Below are 13,491 nucleotides of genomic sequence, written 5' to 3'. Positions count from 1 at the left end.
CTAAACTCAACAAGAAATATTGATTGAGTGTTTCATTTTTCTATTAATTAGGGTTACATTGTATTTGCATTTCCTGTTAAAGCTACTGTATCAATAAAATTTTGTTTGTACAATTCAATTAATTTGCTGCCCCCTGCTGACGAGAAGTGGGTGATGTACAGTATACTTGACAGGATTTAATACTCTGTAGCATACTGACCAGACGAACACGCTCTGATATCTCAGTTGAAGTGAAGTGACACATTACACAATCTTTTCTTTATAGATAAGGACAAAAGATCAAACATTAAAACTCTGTGTTTTAATTTATTTAGGTATAAAATTTGAGAGATAAAATAACAATTTAAACAGCCTTTGACAAAACATAGTTAGCTATTGTTTTCAAAATGTACACCCCACTATAGCCAACAAAAATTATGTAACAAAGAAAATGAAACATGTTAAATTGTTCATATTACTTAAAATGTAATAAAAGACAAAACTTATTATTAATAACAAAACACGAACCCAAATAAGCTTTTGCCATATTACAGCTATTAATGTCAAACTTTAAATTTGCATTTCTCAAAAATAAAAATTAAAACCCAACACATCTTTTGCTGAAACGATGTGTAGCGTCTGTGTGTGAGGTGCATTGTTATCTTGCTGATATCCCTGGAGTGAAAAGCTGGTAACCTCGGAGTTAAGCTTTGGTGTATTTTTAGTGTTTTTGGAAGTCTCTCTGATGCTTGGTCAAGCAAAAGTCCCTCCACGCGCCTGCAAAAATTACAAACACAATGCAAAAGTATTACAATCACACACACACACAAGGACATGAACCCAGTATTGTCTTTGCAGCATTTCACAAGAATGTTCTGTGTTTGCTTTCCAGCTGGACTGAAACAGCTTCCGTACGGCATACTGGTGAGAAGACTACAAAGATTTTGTTACTCACCATGGACTTCATCTCCCGTCCATCTCCATCACTGGGCTTGTACCAACCCATTTTCTTACTGTTCTCAACAAATTCCTGGGAAGGGGAAAGACAGAGTTAAAGAGCAGTTCTTTTACTCTCATTTTATTTTAAACAACATGTTTCTTGTATGTTGTTAAGAATAAAAGGGTTATGGTAAAGAATTAGAAAACACTGGAGCTTGAGACAATGGTCTTTAAAATTCATAAATATCCAAAAAATAAAAAATGGTAACTAGGAATGCCTTTTTGGATTCCATTCTGGTTTTCTGAGTAAATTTAGTCAAAATGTTGAGGTTTGTTGAGTGTTTTAAATCGGATTCACCAAACTCTCTTAACTGAACAAACTTGTTGTAAATCAACAATTGTAATGAAATATATTTATTTCATTATTATTTATAATTATATATCATTTATAATTCATCATTAGTACAGTCAACGCCACTAAAATTGCCATTACTGGCAACCTGTTACGCTCCATTTGAAAGAAAGTCTCATTCTCAAAGATGTTGCCAAAAGAAGAATTTCACACCGCGGACGTCCAAGTCTGCTTTGGGAAATCAGCAGACAAATTGTGGTCTTAGGGGACCCGAAACAATATTTACGAGAAAATATTAATAATACAACAGCCAACAATGTGTGATGGTTTGACATAAAGTTAGAGCCTAAAAAACATCTTTCTAAAGCAAAGCAGTCCATGATTACTATGAGAGGTTGTCAAGATGATATGACAATCACAGAGACATTAGATGAGAGAATATTATAGCCAACAGTAGGTGATGTTACACTGTCGGGTGCAAAAGAGGGACCTGCATAACAACCCCGAGGCAGCTGTAGGAGTGAGAGGATTTTTCAGTAAATTGGCAAGCCATAATGACGTTAATATGGTGATCAGAGAATATGAATTAGTTTGTTTTAATTATATATTTCATTTGAGTAAATTTTCGTATCATTTTGAAACTCCAAATTCATTCAGATTATGGCATTATGATTCTAAACGAGTGTGCATGTACTGTGCATGACTCGTACCACCGGTCGGGACTTGTATTTCATTCGTACCAAAGAGAAAACTCTAAAAGAACTAGAAAATTGGTGAGTGCCACAAATTCTCTTAAATCACTTGTACGTACTGCTGAAGAACGAATGACGAGCAGTTTCTTGCATGAGGCCCAATGGGGCAGAAAAAGCTCCCTCTGAAGAAATAATGATTTCCTACAACATCAGTTGTTAGCCTTTGTGCCGCCTTCATACACACTATCCTCTCACCATTAAGGCCTTGTCCATGTAGTACTCGCGTCCAGGGCTGCCATCATTATACTTTGAGTCCACGGCGAAGCAGAGGAACAGAACGTCGACCACATTCTCAAAGACAGAAAGGAAGCAGTGAGCCACCAGGAAAGCGAACAGACAGACGATGAGGAGAGGCAGGACCCACACGGTGTAGTCCCTCTGGTAGTTCAGAGCCAGAACGCCGGCAAAAGCTGTGCAGGAGACCACAAGCACCTGAGAGTGTAGATATAAGACTCGTTAGAAAACATTAAGGTCAGTTTGATTTTGGGGAGTATTTCTTAAAGAATATTAAAAAACGAATTAGTTTGAGTGGTACCTTTCCCAAGAAGAGGACGAAGTCGCCCACAGTGTTGATGGCGGCCACTCGGAGGGCATTCTCCACCAGGATAACGAAAGCGTCACGAGCTGACGTGCAGAAACTGGTGCTGTTGATGGCCGTCGCAGTGTAAGCATTCTGAAATAATGCGATATGGACATGTGCACCGTAAATACTTGGGATCTTGTTTCGATATAGCAGATTTTCATCCTTCACCAACCTTGAAATTACTTACTTGATTTAAGTATGCGAGACACTTCTCAAGACACCACAAACAGCAGACACAAGCTTTCAGCATGCAACGAGCGCAGGCGTTTTCCTATGAAAAATGGAGAAATTCACAAGTTAACTTAGTAAAATGTATATATGAAACTAAACATGAGGCCATAGTGGAGTTTTTGACAGCTCACCTTTCCTTTGAGCTGGCTGTGGATATATGTTAGGATGAGACGAGGGATCTTAACAAGTGTGATGATGAAGGAGCCTTTGGCCAGAGTACCCAGATGGTAGCGGATGGTACGTGCCATGGAGGAGAGGATGGGAGTCGCTGGCATCTGGGATTTATTCCTTAAATGCATCAGATACAGTCAGAAGACATAATTGAAATGACATAACCTCCATGTGATAAAAAAAATACAAATTATTTTCTGTTGCTTCTTTCCTACCTTGTGAAGTAGTAGGTGACCACGGCTCCAGCGATGGTCATCTGCTGGAAGGCAAGAATGAACTCACTGATCCAGATGAGACCCACAGCGTGATACCACACCAAGTACTGAAGAGGCCCTTGCATCTGATATTCAACCACACCTGTAGAGTTGTTCTTTGTTGGTGTCCCTGTGAGGAAATACAAGCGTGGGTTTGGGTCGGATGTTTTACAGTTCAGTCAGTGCCATTTTACACGAGTGCATCTACTGTACATCACTCTATGTTTCCTTGATATTTTTGAGCACCCTACAAGGAAACAATAAATTGTTCCTGTCAGACTTTTACTTGTAATTAATGTGCAACGTAGCTGACTGACTGCTGTCGTGGAAATTCTCTGTAATAGAGATGGATTTCACAAAGAGAGAATTGTCTTGCACCTCTGAGCTTGTTTGACTGAGAGACACTGTAAGAAGTTCAATTCAAATCACATTTGTACATACAGCCGTCAGCGTCACAAAACATCTCACATTCGTAAGTCTCAGACTTACAGTATTCCTCCTGTCCATAGCTCTATCTATCTTTCTCTCTCTGCCACTATCTGCTGAGAATTACAAAATATTTTTCACACTTCTGAAAGGAAGAAGGTCAAACAAGTCAAGAATTTCATTTAACTGATCTAACCAAAAGAAAAGCCTTGGGAAAACTTCATTATATGGTATATTTCAATATTAACACATTATTTCATTCACAGTACTCTCAGTTTACTGTGAGCACCTAAATTTCTGTTTCACTGCAATTGTAATCATTAATATGATTTCCATAATTACCACAATACACCCCAAAAATAGTAAACATGAAAAAAGAAAATGTGATGTTTTGACTGTGCTGGCCTTTTGTTTTAAATATTACTTTGCAGGAATTAAAAATCAACTGTAGAAAAGAGATGTGGGAGATGAAGAGAGAAGTTGTTCTTTTGAGTCCATCCTCCCACATTACAAGACTGGCACAAGATTCAAAATGTGGGCGTTTAGTCACGCCACGACAACCAAGACAAAATGTCACAAGTAACTTAATATTCTACTTGTTTGGGAATGGTACCGCTAACACTCCTGATGCTAGAAAGTCTGTGCACTGCACTCACAATAAAAAGTATTCTGAAGCATGTATACACCAACCAAAGCATTCTGAATTGTGAATGCTGTTTTGAATCTGACAAAACATCCACAAAAATAAACTACCAGTGCTGGAGCTCCCAGCTGTCGCCTTTGTCCTCACCTGAAGTCCCGAGAGAGAGAAGCACAGCGATCCAATAGACCCAGAAGAGCATGAGGCAGAGGAAAGTCCAGAAAGGCTGCAGGACCAGCAGGGGAAGGTGGATGAACACTTTACCAGCAACGTGAAACAGGGAGATGGTGAGCGCCACACGCTTCCTCATGAAGAACATCACTATCAGGAGGACCACCTGGAGGGTTATGCACAGAAATCTTTCCTGTCATATTAGGAAAATGTAACTGTCCTCTCTAACTGTGTTTACATCCAACAGGCTGTGTTCTTTATTCAGTACTAAATTAGTGTATTTTATGCACTTTGTGAAACCATGAAAAGCATGTATTACTCTCTGGTGATATAGGATTTGCACAATCACCAAATGCATGCCCACATAGAGCACCTGTGCACTCAGACATACCGTGAAAATTGTGGCACCAATTGCATACACAAGCAGGGCCTTAACATTGTCTGAAGCCACTTCTTTCCCAAATACTGATACTGTGTTATCGTTAAGGGCTTTCCTGTGGTCCGCATAGAGCCACCAGAGGACGGCTGTCCCACCTGCAAAACATCAGAGCAGAAAAAGAGTTCAAATATAAACTGAATGCAAAAAACATCCTGTATCGTTGAGCAGTAGAATAAGAGAATAAATGAGTGGCAGAATAAATAATATAATAATGTTGCATTTGAAAGTTACCTATAGAGCCGATGATTACCAGAACCGTTATAATCCAAACCAGTACTTTAGAGATGTAACGAATGACAACCATCATGATCAGGGACAGAACTGAGAAAAAACAAAGTACATCATATGAGTATATCAAACACTGCTAACAAGGAAAAAGTTAGATCAAGCTGCAGAAAAGTGCAGATTTTTTGGTATCTGTTCATTGTACGGTTTGATAAAATATTGCTTTATCTTAAACATAAATAAAATGATGTCCCGTGTAGGGAAACCTGTCCTGCTATGAATCATGTAGCCCTGACAATCAATACAACAAAACCGGACCAGATTAAATAACTGAGATAAACAGTTCTGTCTTTTTTGTGCTCTCCCGATGGGAGGAGTTAGAGCAGACCTTAAATTGATGCCTGTGGGCTAAACTTCAGTGGATACAATGGCTGTAACCACTCAGACATTTCCTGTTATTTTAATGACAAAAATAGCTTCACTTCCGAAAGCTGCCTTCCTACTCAATCCTCACGAGCAATCATGCTTGTGCAATGGGCGCAGCAAGAAAAAGAAAAAAAGCATACCAGTATTTTGTCATTGGATTAAAAAAAAACAAAAAAACAATTAATTATTCACCTAAAATATCCACATGCATATTGTAAGCCAGATGTAACCATGTGTTATACCTAAAGCCAGCACACAGAGGCCCATGATAATCTCCTTGCTGGCCATCACCCCTGAGATGACCCGTCGCAGCACAGTGTTGTCACTGACGAATGTGATGAATGCCTGGGCGAATTCAGCATAGCAGCCGATATCCACAGGAATACAGCGGTGCAATAGTGGGACGGACTTACTAGAAACATGAAAAAATGAAGAAAGTGGGTACATTTATTATTAATGGATAGTACATGAAGCAGAGGACTATGGACTATAGCAGACGGTCTATATCTATTTATTTGGTCCTCTTTGGTCTTGAAACGTCTATAAGTAGGTTAGGCTACAGCGCATATTTATGTGAAACTTTGTTTTCGAATTAACCATTGAAATAAATAAATAAATTAATAAATAATGACTGAATGAATGAACGGTATACTTCCTGTGTGTGGTGGAATTCACTGGACCTGTGATATTATCCCTCTTCCCATCTCCCTACCCCTCTATCCTGTCTCCACTGTTAACTGATTCAAAAAGTAAAATTATTTCAAAAATAATTTTACAAAAAAAACAAAAAAAGGAAAATGCAGCAATCCTAAAAAGAGACCAGTTCCCCCTATACACCAGAGACACACACAAAACAGTGGAAACTGGTGCCAATAAGAATGTCGTTAATGAGTTGATATCTTATTAAAACTTAGAGAACATGCTTGGTTACCTTGGTGGAACAGGGAGTTTGGGACATTTAGTAGATCTGTCTGAATGGCTTGTGTATCTTGTAGGAGATATATCATAGGAGCAGAGATGAGATCCTATCAACAAGAAAACCAAAAATTAGATTACATGTTCAGTTTCATTAAAATATTTAAAACCTGTCTTCAAGCAATTATAAAGGGTATTAAATATACATCCCATTTATCTCCAACATTCATTATAAATACGTGTAAACTGAAACTCTCAGTTAATAAACTGGAGGACCTTTTCTCTAAAACAGTTTTCTCACCGTTATTCAGAGCGAACTGCTTTATATCGCTGTATGCCTTCAGTTCAGTAGAGGGACATTTGGAGACACACAGGGCGATGGACTTGATCTTCCTATTAATTAAGTCAAGGTTGCAAGGGTCTAGAAAGAAAACATACCTGATGGGAAGACAAATTGGAATTTCAGATTAATGAACTGTTCAATATAAAGTGCTGCCACACGTTCCCCTCGAAAATAAGAAACATTTTTCCCTTGAACAAAATATCAGTATATTTAGTTATTACTATGCCAGTTGGGACTGCTCTGTCCGGGAGAAAATGAAAGATGGTGACATTTGCTGCTCTGGTGCACAGATCCTTCTTTGTAGCAGAAACGCCTTTTATTCAAAGCCTCCGCGGGCAATCAGCCCATCAATAAAGCATGACCCATTGTTTCAGTAAAACTGGGCCTACAGGCTGCATGCTGATGGAAAGCTACTGCCCAAAAAGGAGGCATATAATCAACGACTTCTCACATAAATTAAGAGGAGAGTTTAAAACAATTTTGTCAGGGTGATAAAAATATCACATTAACCCAGACTTTCTTTGTGAGAAATTATAAAAAAAGAGAGATATGCTCTTAAATTATGCACTTCATTCAGATTTGTGAAGAACTTAAGCAGCAGAACACGGTGCGACTAGGAGTCAGTGTAGCTCTGTGTTGGTGACATTAATCTACATTAACTTTCAGACTGATGACCTCTTATTCTCCTCAGTGTATGCAAATAACGTTGCTCAACAATTACACTGTCCTGGACAAAGAAAATACTGAGCATTTTCCTTAACATGTCTGACTTGTCATCTGTCGTTGTCAACTTCTACAACTTTTGTGGAAGAGTGAATCATTAACAAATCCTGACAAAACAGGAGGTAAACTGAGGTGTTTAAAAATGCAGCAACCGGTTGTTTGTGGCAAATCAGATTATGATTACGTGACGCAAACCTTACATGCACACAACTCATGCTGAATGCCTTCTTCTGTGCCACCAACACTCAACTACAGAGGGCAAACGAGGTCTCAATATGTCTACTTTGATGAACTGAATCTATAACAAGTTCTGTCACTGTAGGCGATCTAATCAGAACAACAGAGCAAATGAAAATACTAGAGGGACAGCAGAGATTTTATAAAACATATTTAATCAAATAAAAATATGAATTTGACGTAAATAAACCCCCTAAGTCACAGGTTAAGTCATGTGTAACAAATCAGACTAACTTGTTTTCTTTCATGTCCCGGCCACTGAGGGGTACTCCCTCAATCTTGGAGTTATTCTGACCACAGGTGTTGCCATAACTGTCATATCCTGAAATCAGCCTGGAGGCAGCTCCTGTGGCGATGGAAAAGCCACAAATACACGCCTGCAGATGACACAGATTACAGTAGATCATGTTAACTATCTGCAGGATAACATGAAATACAAAGATCTAATATGTTAATAATCAGATAACACCATGCACTCATCTTTAATAGCTTATTTTCTACAAATTCTTGAATCAAAACATGATTTAAATTTGCCACAATCAAAAATGTAGACGTTTGTAACCTGCACTTAGGTTCCAGTTTTATGGTTAACCTACAGTGACTAAAAGTAATGCAGTCTAATCCAACGGTCCTGCAATAAATTCTACCTTCATGAAGGTTAAAATGTTCAGTATCTGTTGAAACTGTTTGAGCGAGTTGATTCAGTCATTTTGCAGGATGTTGTTTGTGGAGCTGTCGAACTGATTTGAGTTACACTCACAGGTATTTCTAATTATTTGTCAACCTCATTAATATCAGTGAGGGTGGGCTGAATATTATAAACACCTCTCAGTGTAACACAATCTAATTCAACAGCACCACAAACTACAGCCTCCAAATTGAATACAGATTTGAATCAACACTTCTCTGAATCACTTTCAACCAAATCTGAATCTATTGCATGCATAAAAACACAAAATTGTCAGTTTATTAGGTAAAACTGGCTGAAAGACATAGTCTACTAATGCAGCAGTCCTGCATTAGATCCTACCTCCATGAAGGTTATAATGTTTTTGTTGAAACTGTTTTAGCAAGGTGTTGAATAAACTTTATAATCATAATTTTGGAGGTTATAGTTGGTGGTGATGTTGAACTGTTTTGCAATAGAATATAACTGATATACATGGGTGGACAAAGTATTAGAAATATCTCTTATACAACGCAACACAACAGACTCCAAAGTTGAATCAGCACCTATATTAAAAAGTTGAATACTGTAACGTAGGACTTACTGCAGAGCTGCTGTTTTAAACTGCATTAGCTTTAGCAAGGTGCACCTAATTAAATGGCACCTGAATATATACGCACATTCAACTTACCATGCCAATACAAAACAATGTGAATATGATGAGCCATGGGATGTCCGTGCAGCTGCGCTCCTCCAGCGGTTTCCAGTCACGTTTGCTCTGCCAAGGCATGAATAAAAGATGATAAACAAGATGACACAGATAGCCTTAACCCTGTTTTGTTTTGGGACTGCTGCGGTGCAGTAAGCTAGCTACCCTGCTGCTCCAAAAATCAGCAGGCAAATCACTGTGTTGTTGCTGTAAAACAAGCTGCTGCTGCTGCTACTGCTGAAGAAGTGACGTTGTCGTTACTCGCGTTGTCTCAAACTCCTCTGCGAAGTTTTAAAGCAGCCATAACTCCCACCATGTTTTATCTGACTTACCTCTGCGCTGCTACAACATCCCATTGTGAACGAGGACACGACAACTTCAGCTTACTTAAACGTAAACAAAACTTTTAAGTGCCTTTTCTTCGGTTAAACTTTGTCAGCTATTTCAGCTCATTCCCCTTCTCCCTTCACTTTCTACCTATAACCCACACAAGGACACAGACATACAGCTTTGTTTACGCCCTGTTCAATTCTGTCACATACTCCCACTCGTGAAACTCCCGTGTTTCGATATGCAGGTAAATGCGGAAGAAGCCAAATATCTTATGCTGCCTTCAGGGGCTGTCAGAAATATCCGATTCTCACGCAAAGAAACGCCGGGATACATTAGCAGCTGTTGCCATCAAAGCCTACATTTGTATTCTCATTTTTGCCCCTTGTGTAACTCTGTAAAAACATTGGTAATGATGCCACTGAAGAGACGCTTTGTTGAGAGAACATCTCGATATTTGGGAATTGGGTCGGCAGGAACCCACAGACCTCATTGGTTGCCTCATAAATAAATATTTGTATTTATGACGGTATGTTGTTTTAAAAATCTAAATAGTAAATCAGGATACTATTATAATCAAAGACTGTTATGATGTCTTATACATCAATATGCAATATGAAAGCCTTCATATTGCATATTGATGTATAAGACATCATACAGCAACTCTTTTAATATATTTTATGATTATAATGCAGTAAGTATCTGTTATACATTGTAGAGAGCGTTAAGGATTACACAAAACTGTTGTGCATGTAATGAACAACATGAACATCAATTGAAACAAACACTGCAAACCCAAAATACAATTGTTATGATTATTATCATTTGCGTTATTGTTTCCCCTCTAAAGTGAAGTCCATGCAGGATTTAGAAAGTTACAGGGTACCTTGAAAGCAGCATATCGGTTGGTATACCGGAGGCTTGTAGTGAAAACACAAGTGTAGAATTTGGCGCCGTTTACTGGACTAAAGAAGTAAATGTTAACTGTGAAGACTTGTGGATGAACATAATTCATAGTGTGGCCACGCTCTCGTAATGCCAGAAAATGATATGATAAAGACCAAAGACCAAAGCTTCATTGACCAGAATTGACTTTATCCAGGGGAAGTGCCAGCAAATAATACTGTGCCACCTTGCGGCTGCCATTTTACCCTCAAAGGTGAGTAATGATGAGCTTCAGGTTCAGGGACTGTCTTTGCTCAGGTTGTGAGAGTTTCTTTAAACAGTTGGTACTATTTCTACACGCGCGAACAGTTTGCTTTTCTCTTTGTAAAATCTACTCTTTGAGACGTTGAGGGTTTTACCTGCCTCTACTGCCCCAAAATAAATTTGAGTGGCACTAACGTGGACCACACAATTTAGCCATCTTCTAACTTAGAGTTCTACTTGTGTTTTCTTTCAAGTGAGTTAAATGAGCTGATAATGTGCTCACAATAAGCTAGCTACATATACAAATCTAAACTTATAATGCTACATGTGCCACAGCGCCCCAACTTGATAAATATGAGGTTTTGTCGCCCCCAGCAGTCTGTGTCATGTTATTACAATCTATCAAAATGCTAATTTTATTGATTCATTACAGACACTCCCAGGTAGCCCTGCTGTTGGGGGCACTACAGGACTTCATCTTGCTCAGAGGCACTTGAGTGGGGATGCCTGCTGACAAAGACACTGCTGCAGCTCCATCAGCTGAAGGACGGCCTGTGCAACCTAACTGCATGTGGTAGGAGCTTTCGAGGGGCACACATATTCACAAGTCCAAGCAGAGGCAAAGGTTAGTGATTTGGAATCCCAGTTGAATCTTGTTTCTGTGCTGTATCTACTTACGCATCAGTATTTGCACCATGCTTGCAGTTGGTTTTACACTATTTAAATTTTTTTGCCATTGGCAGCTCCTGACAAGAGTCAGGTTATATGTTTGGAGTAGCATCTTTTTCAAGAAGGCATCGCCCCTCTGGTTTTCACGAGGTTTCTTCTCCTCATAGTGAAGGTTTCCTGACGTGTTCACTTCCTGAGTGGGCTGGAATGCCAAACAGTTTCCTGAAGAAGAGGAGCCTTGTGTCTTATTTTCCTTTTTCTCTTATTGCACTATAAACGTTTCTGCTGCATTGCGTAGAAGACCGGAAGGGAAGGTAAATATTTAACTGTGGCAATCTTATCAGTTGCGTCCCTGACTAGTGCAAAATTCCTGCAGCCTTAGACCTTATACATAACCCCTTATTAAAACACTGTATTCCAGACAGACACACATGCATGTTTTCTCATACCTGATAATCGCTCTTACTCAATATGGATTAAAAGCAAAAATAAGAGTAAAGAAATCTTGCAGGACCAGGACATATGATGAAGACTACACTTGGGAATCATAGGTGAGAGAACCAGGGCAGATGTTGGGAGGTCACATTTGGAACCAAAATGCAAACTAACAAGAAGCGGAAACATAACTGTTCAGACGTCTCTCTCATCATATGATGAAACAGCTCCTGGCCCCCTGATCTCCTTACTCTTGGTCTCAAGTATTTCCTGCTGATGCTGCTGTGGCAACTGTGTCCAAGGACAACACTTTTTTTTCCTGGATCTCTACTGGAAGAGTCAATGCCAGCACAGCATATGTTCAGCAGAATCCTGGGTGGGGGGGGGGGTAGTGCGTCACCATCCTGGCCCTCACAGGGTCTGGTCCAAGCTCAAGAGTCGTTCCTCATAAACAACAAGACAAGAGGATAAATATTATGTGTCTCTGTCCTGAGATACTTTCAAGATTCAAGTCGTAAGAAAATGTCAGGCTTTGGTGGATGTGATGAATACCAAAAGGAAAGTCATTTTAAGAGTGTCTACAACAACTACTTTTTTTTTGTTGCAAAAATTGATATAAGGGTTGGTGATAAATTACTCACTTTTCAGTTTCATAACAGATTTTTTGTGAATCACTTGACCTTTGTTAAAACGAACAGTCCGTCTTCCAAGAGGAGCCAATGAAATCAAGCACTGACAGTTGCTTTCTCATTCATGTGGAATATCTCAAGACAAGTATAGTAGTTTCATGTTGGCTAAATAAGCGCAAATCTGAATTTGAGTTTTGATATTTAAAAAAAGGTCAAACACAAGAGCCAAGTTAAACAACTGCTTGTTAAACAAATTTAAGTACACTAGAAGGCTGCATGTTTGTAATATCAGCCTGTGAAACTTTTAACACATTTAATGCTAACGTACACGTGAGAGTTATGGCTGTGTGCATTCCGGCACACATTTTAAGGCTACAGAAGTGTGAGAATGTGCTCACGTGCAGGTGTTTATAGGGTTACGGGGCATTTGTACACAGATGAAATCCAGCTGTTGTTGCCAACTAGCCCTGCCTGGATCCATATGGAACAGTCTGTTTGAGATGCAGGTAGATTGTCTGAGCAGCAACATAGACTGCATTTACTTGCACAATGTTTCCCTGAAACAGGATGTTGGGATGTTACGATCTGCAAACTGCAAATATTAAGGAGGAGATAAAGGAGAGAAGTTAATTTTATTTATATAGCCCAAAACTATAAGTCACATATTTGTCTCAAAGGGCTTTACAATCTGTACAGCATATGACAGCCTCTAACCTTAGAGCCATGGTTGGATAAAGAAAAAACCCACGTCAACCAAAAAACAATTGAAGAAACTTCAGAAAGAGCAATGCAGGAGGGATCCCTCCTCCAGGATGGACAGACATGCAATAGATGTTGTGTGTGCAAAGTAGACAACGATAACAATAGTAAAATCACAATATGGAGAAACAGAACGACTATATTATATAATATTGTAAAAATATATGATGAATATGGATCCAGGAAGATGTCATGCAACTGCCATGTGCCCTGAAAACTGGTAGGACCTGAGCCACATGACCTCCTCCAGCCAAAGCAGCAAGAAGGAGAGGGGCAAAGAGGCAAGAATTCTTTAAAATTTGTGATGGTTTTCTTTGTTGGAGGTTTTGTTTATGCCT

General features: G+C 39.1%; 1 protein-coding gene across 1 annotated transcript; it reads right to left on the bottom strand.

The window, feature by feature from the left end:
* Window positions 1-304: 304 nt before the first annotated feature.
* On the bottom strand, window positions 305-9,738 carry slc44a1a (solute carrier family 44 member 1a). The gene is made up of 16 exons (XM_070914123.1): window positions 9,515-9,738; window positions 9,165-9,251; window positions 8,041-8,183; window positions 6,805-6,941; window positions 6,520-6,613; window positions 5,831-6,000; window positions 5,169-5,258; window positions 4,890-5,032; window positions 4,478-4,664; window positions 3,223-3,391; window positions 2,968-3,124; window positions 2,793-2,876; window positions 2,558-2,695; window positions 2,218-2,454; window positions 935-1,009; window positions 305-756 (listed from the first exon to the last, which is right to left on the bottom strand). The coding sequence occupies exons 1-16, from the start codon at window positions 9,536-9,538 to the stop codon at window positions 733-735; spliced, it is 1,959 nt and encodes a 652-aa protein (XP_070770224.1). The 5' UTR covers window positions 9,539-9,738; the 3' UTR covers window positions 305-732.
* Window positions 9,739-13,491: the final 3,753 nt, after the last annotated feature.

Source organism: Enoplosus armatus, chromosome 2 (assembly GCF_043641665.1).
Source record: "Enoplosus armatus isolate fEnoArm2 chromosome 2, fEnoArm2.hap1, whole genome shotgun sequence".
In the NCBI taxonomy this organism is placed as follows: domain Eukaryota; kingdom Metazoa; phylum Chordata; class Actinopteri; order Centrarchiformes; family Enoplosidae; genus Enoplosus; species Enoplosus armatus.
The sequence above is the reverse complement of the archived record's forward strand: the minus strand, read 5'-3'. Positions and strand labels throughout refer to the sequence as shown.